This window comes from Branchiostoma belcheri, unplaced genomic scaffold, assembly GCF_001625305.1.
Source record: "Branchiostoma belcheri isolate BF01 breed outbred unplaced genomic scaffold, Haploidv18h27 scaffold388, whole genome shotgun sequence".
NCBI lineage: Eukaryota > Metazoa > Chordata > Leptocardii > Amphioxiformes > Branchiostomatidae > Branchiostoma > Branchiostoma belcheri.
Genome location: NW_017804007.1, coordinates 34,831 through 40,941, shown reverse-complemented (window position 1 = coordinate 40,941; position 6,111 = coordinate 34,831). Strand labels below are relative to the sequence as shown.

General features: G+C 42.9%; 1 protein-coding gene across 1 annotated transcript in view; it reads right to left on the bottom strand.

Annotated features, from left to right (window-relative positions):
* Nucleotides 1–2,909: 2,909 nt before the first annotated feature.
* Nucleotides 2,910–6,111, bottom strand: part of LOC109476662 (coiled-coil domain-containing protein R3HCC1L-like) — a 25,302-nt gene continuing 22,100 nt past the window's right edge. The window contains 2 exon segments of the mRNA XM_019777663.1: nt 2,910–3,547; nt 4,435–4,556. Coding sequence (XP_019633222.1) covers nt 3,494–3,547; nt 4,435–4,556 — 176 coding nt within the window. The 3' untranslated portion in view covers nt 2,910–3,493.

Sequence of the window (6,111 nt, the reverse complement as noted above, 5' to 3'; positions counted from 1 at the left end):
GATGGTGTCCTGTAAGGCGCCTTCAGTATCAGTTTTCCTGCCCGATTCTGCATTCGTTGTATCTTCTGCAGATCTTGATCTGGAGCAGTGTCCCATGCTGTGCAGGCATATGTTATGTGTGGCAGGAAAATGGCGTTATACAAAGTGCAAAGAGCTGACGTTGAGATGAAGGGGCTGACGTGTTTCATCATAAAAGAAGAACGCCTCAATTTCCCTAGTACAGCTTTCACCTGGTCCTTCCAGTTTAGTTGAGTGAATTGGCTGTATGTATAATTATTTCACTCCATGAGTGAAGTACTGTCTTTCCTGATGTTTCTTTTTCTTCTTCTCCTCCTGCCATTTCTTTAAATCGATTCAACTCCTTCATTTTTGGGCCAAATAGCATGAAATTTTGCATGAAGGTAGAGTGGGCAAATACCCCCAGCCCCCAGGCGTTTTTTTAATTTTTGTGATACATGCTTTTAGAATGGTTTTATTTGAGCTTTTTGGCTGCATTATAGAAAATGTACTATAGCAGTGTGTTAATTCGGCAGCACGTCGGCAGAACGTACTGCGCCTAGAGCTGTGTACCTAAACAAATTTTAGGTACAGGTACAGGTACAGGTACACAGGTTTAGGTACAGGTCCGGACCTGAACCTGTTCCTGAACAATTCGACCAATTTATATGCTCTTCTGAACTCCTTCAATAACACAAAAACATAAATAAACTTGATAGTTAAGGTTTATTCTTTGTTTATGGCGAATGCTCAGATAAAATGTAGGCAAAACTAAGTGTTTTTGTTTTCATGAACACACTGTCCTTACACAGGGACCCATTGTTAACCAGCTATTTACACATTTGAGGTCACAAATAGGCATAAAATTGGTGTGAAATTGTTTAGGTACAGTACCGGTACTGAGGGATTAGGTATTTTGGACCTGTACCTAATCAATTTTTCCGGTACAGTATCGGTACTGCGTACCGGTACACAGCTCTAACTGCGCCTGAGCATAACCCTGGATTTTCGCGTTTTTAGTTGTATTTTTGGTCAACGTTGCATCAGAATTGTCACTGTTGCAGAGGATATCTTTTCTGCATCTGACACAGCATTTGGAAACTACTGTCGAAATGCTAACCTAAGCTTATATGAGCGAATACAACCTTATATGAGACATTCTGCTGAAGTGCTTTGCACAATACATTACGGGTTTCGCGCAGGTGCAGTACGTTCTGCCGACGTGCTTATTTCAGTCCATACCATGGTATGGATGAAATATATTGTGTTCTCTCATGTTTCTTCTCCTTCTCCTCCTGCCTCACAGTCACTCTGGCCAGGTCAGAGGTTAGTGTTCGGAACAGAAAAAGAAACGTAGTAACATGGTAAAAACAATTTTCCTTCGGTAAACATAAAAATCCTTTCCAGGGACATACTGATGAAGCGTGGCCGTGGGCGCTGGTCGCGTTGTCCGTCGTGTTTTTGGGCGTCGCCATTTTCGGCACGGCCTACAAGCCGAAAGCCAGCGAGGAGAGCAAGCAGGAGTACCTCAACATCATCGCCCTGGCGGAGCTGGCGGCTGCCGAGGCCGCGGAGCACAGTGGCCCCGCGGCCGGACAGGAAGATGTCTGCGTCGAACCGCAAGATCACGGTCACTAAAGTATCAGCCTTAAGTCTGCCACTGAGTGCTTAATAGGGGTTTACATCTGATTCAGTAGGGACCTGGCTAAAGCTTCGGTCACAACCCGCCGTACGTGCTTCTGCGTGCTGTCTACGTGCAAAAACGTGGGCAAACGCAGGGCACCCGTGCGTGGTGAATACCACCTCCGTACGGAATCCTACGGAATTTGGAGCACACAGACACGCCGTAGAACTTTAAGTGCATGTAAAACTTTTTCTGCGTGCGGTCTGCGGATTCACTACCCGTACGTGCGACGCGCGTGCCCCGTACGTGCCGTACGGAAGAAGCACGTGTGAGTACGACTTCCTTACGTTAAAGATGAAATCGCACAGAGATCGTACGTTGTAAGCACGTACAACTCACTTACCACTTGCGCAACGCACGATGCACGCAACGGCTCACGGCCAGACGTGGCGTGCAGACCCAACGCTTACACCTTGCGCAACCGTGCGAGTGACGTGCGTCGACGCCTCTCCTTCCCCACGTTTTTAGAAAAAACGTAGCAGACGTAGCCTCCCAAAAAACGTACGGACAAAAAAGCACATACAGCGGGTTGTGACCGCAGCTTTAGGGTTATTACCTCCATGAAAAATGGAGGTAGAGTATTGTTTTTGGTGTGTCTGTGTTTCCGCACAACAGATACCAATTATGCAAATGATGACCTAATTTGCATAATTAATGTGAAAATTCCGTGACTTCTTATTGGTGAATGATGGGAATTTTATACCTTGTGACATGTGTAAGTTACTCAAAGGTTAACACCACTATGCATATATTATCACGTTAATGTAGAAGTCATTTACATAATGAATGAGGACATGTTGAAATGTAGTATGACAAAGGAGAGGAATTTTACACGAAAAATATTATTTGAATTAAGAAAACCATAAATTAAACTAGATTATGCTAATTACGACCTTATTTCTATAGTCAATGAGACAAATAAAAACAATAAAAGAAAACCATATATTTCATGGAGGTATGAGATCTCCAAATTCTTGTTTTGGACAGTTTAACTAATGGAAAAGAAGGTCCAACATATGTTTTGTGATATCTGCGGTTTTGAACCACATGGAGCCCAGTTATTGACATTTCTATGTTTCAGCCAGCATATTTTGGGTGGGGAAATGGTTACAGACTGGCCAATTTCATACTGTCTTACCCCCACCAACAGATCTGCTTGGAGATTACTAACATCTGCACATTTACCACCAACAGCTGTAAAAAAAAAACGCAGTAAAGAAACACACACTTGTCATACCATTTTTGTACTTAAAATATGCCCATAAGGTTACATCTCTTCAAGTACTAGTATCAAAAGTGGTACAATTCAAGTTTCTTAAGCAAACGTCCTTGCTGGTAAGTTTACAGCAATACAAAAACATATCTTAAACGTCCTCATGTACACAAAAAACCCATAGCAAACAACTTGGAACAGTGATATCTTGAAAATTACGCATTTCTAATACTCGACAATGAAAATACAGCTAAAATAGACTTCTCTACTTTTAAACATGAAGACTGCTCTTCTACACAGAAGTTATTGATGACATGTACAGTTTATCTTCATCCATGATCTACTATCGGTAGAACTGTATCAGGTTTTACATGATCTTCTGATTTGAAACAAGAAAGAACAAACTAAATTCCATAATTCCTAGGATCCTTCTTGTCAAAAATTTGTACAGTATCCAAGTACAGTTACTAAACACAATGCGAATGTTAGCAATATTGTCCATAGCAAGATCTAACTAAGGAGTAAAGTACTAAAGTCTGTTCCAGGTTGGCCCCTTGAATGCTGAAACCCTTCCACCATAGCGTCTCCATGGCGTAAGCTCAGACAACTCTTTCTAGGGCTTCCAACATTATGATACTGTTGCCACGAATCACCTGAACATGGAAGAAGAGAGCAAAATAGTATATATTAATGCTAAGTATGGGTACATAGTTGACTAGGTACAGGTCCAAAATACAGAATCACTATGTACCAGTACTGCACCATTATAAACCTACACTACCTACAGCTAGTGGCCTCATGCGACACAACTACTGATAATACGCAACATATCTTTCTGGGACAGCTACAGTATCCATATCTGACCATAGGTCAATAGTACCTATGTGCCACCTCCCATATCTGCCCACAGGTATGCTATATTAGTACTTATATCATACCCGGGCCGCGATAACGTTTGATAACGGGTTCTGGACCGGGCCGTACTTTACGGTACGGCCCGGAACCCGTTATCGAGCGCTTCCATGGCTTCCATAAAACGATTCGAACGCGATTCGCCCTGACCGCGTGTGCCCCTAAATTGCCACCCTTTCGAAAATTCGAATACAGAATCCGGACGTTGGAATTGACGTTGTTGCATTTTAGGGTTTACTGGCACCAACTTTTGGCTCATCTTGCATTGAAAGGCGTGTTTTCTTGGGTGGGTATGACATAAATAAAATCAACACGGTGTATTCCGCATCGCCCTCGGTCCCGACCCTCCCGCGAGTAGGATCGCCCTCTGGCCTGTGGCCGTAGGGTGATCCGACCCGCGGTCGGGCCGATACCTCTGGCGATACGGAATACCCCGTGTTGTATTCTATATATCGCCCATTGGGGTGCTATATTAGTAAATACAGACGACCTCCGTATCTGCCCATAGGTATGCTACATTAGTACATACATACCACCTCCATGTCTGCCCAAAGGTATGCTGCATTAGTACATACGTACCACCTCCATGTCTGCCCATAGGTAATACGTATGCTATATTAGTACGTACCACCATGCCGATACTCTGCCTCTCGTTGCCTCGGAGTTCCACACACTCATCAATCACCAGGTTCATGAAGGGGTCGAACCCTCGCAGGATACCAGACACCTTCCTGTTGCCATTCAGCTGCACTGTTCCAAAAATCAATTGAGGTAAAGGTATAAAATACAATAGTAAAATTCATCATTTTACATTCAGGGTCAGGACTGGATTCAAAGCCAGTGGTTCGGGTTTAGGTCACTTATTCCATCCAGACCCAGGGCTCAAAATACTGGGTGCATGTGCACCTTAGTGCACCCAAAATTGGAGCTGTGCACCCAATTTTTTCTGTGGGTGCACCCAAATACTTTTTGTAGGTATTTTTGTACATATTTAAGGTATGAAAATTGATAGTATACAGTAATGTATGATGAGTATACAGGATATTCTTTGCATCTAAGGGTCAGAAAAAAATAAAATCTTTGTTGTAGTACTTGTGTAAGATTTTTAAGTTAGCTCCTATTTCTGATTCACACTCACAGATTACCTGCATGTGCATAATATTTCCCAGCCCTGTTGTCACACAGAGTAAGGAAATGACAAAAGAATTTGTACTCACAGCACATCCGCTTGTCCATGAACCTGTGGACACAAACAGAAGGAATGGATTTAACATGGTTATTTAGAACAAGGACCCTTGTTTAGACTTTTTATAGGTGTACCATGGGGCGCAAAATTGTGTGTTTAATTATAGGAAAGACTTGGAAGTTGGTAATATTTTCGTGGGGGGAGGGGGGTGGGGGAATATTATTGTAGAAATTTTCTTTCAGGTAGTGATCCGTACGTTTTACTTATATATAAGACTTGTGCGTCTTCGCAGGGTGCTTCGTGCATTTTTTCATAATTAAATTTGTAGTACTGAATACATTGGCACCCCATACAGTACTAGGAACAGTAACGTAACGCTAACGTTACTTACACTGTTACAGTGTGCGAGACAAACATTCATAATTTCACGTGAAAAACGACCAAATTTACCAGCTTCCAATACAACATTTGAGATCGATGATGACTTAGAATTCTGTATTATATATCAGAGAGTATACTTACTTCTTCAATTCGGGAGGATGTGCCTTACTCATCGTGAATCGGCTTGGATTGAACAGGAAAACAACAATGATCTGCAAATGTCGGATGCCACAACGATCGGACGTAGGGATGACGCTTTCCGAGTTTTACCGAAGATATCCGAAGTATCCTCCGCGTTTTCCCGAATATAGCCGATCATTGTCGACCATTGCCGATCAGCACATACGCAGAAGAACGTCACAACCAAGTGATTACTGCTGTTATAGTTCAGCGATTTCTCGTTGAAACTTGTGCAAACCGGAATTTACGGAACCTTCCCTGCTATTAGAATTAGTTCCGGGATCTTGACTGCAGCACAGTGTTGTTGATTTGCAGCTATAACTCTGCTAAAAGGTGAGTCGAGAGCCGAGCTGTGGTAGGTCAGGTTTTCACCAATCATGGCGGCATGTTCTCCAGGGAGGGGCTTCCATTGGATGAAACTGATCCAGCAAGTTTGTCCGCGAAAACTTCAATGGCACTTGGCCTGACTGCTTGGCTATAGCAAGGACATTATACACTGTGTCTAAATTGTCCTTGGCTATACTAAGCTATATGGGACGTTTTACTCACTGGTCTTTG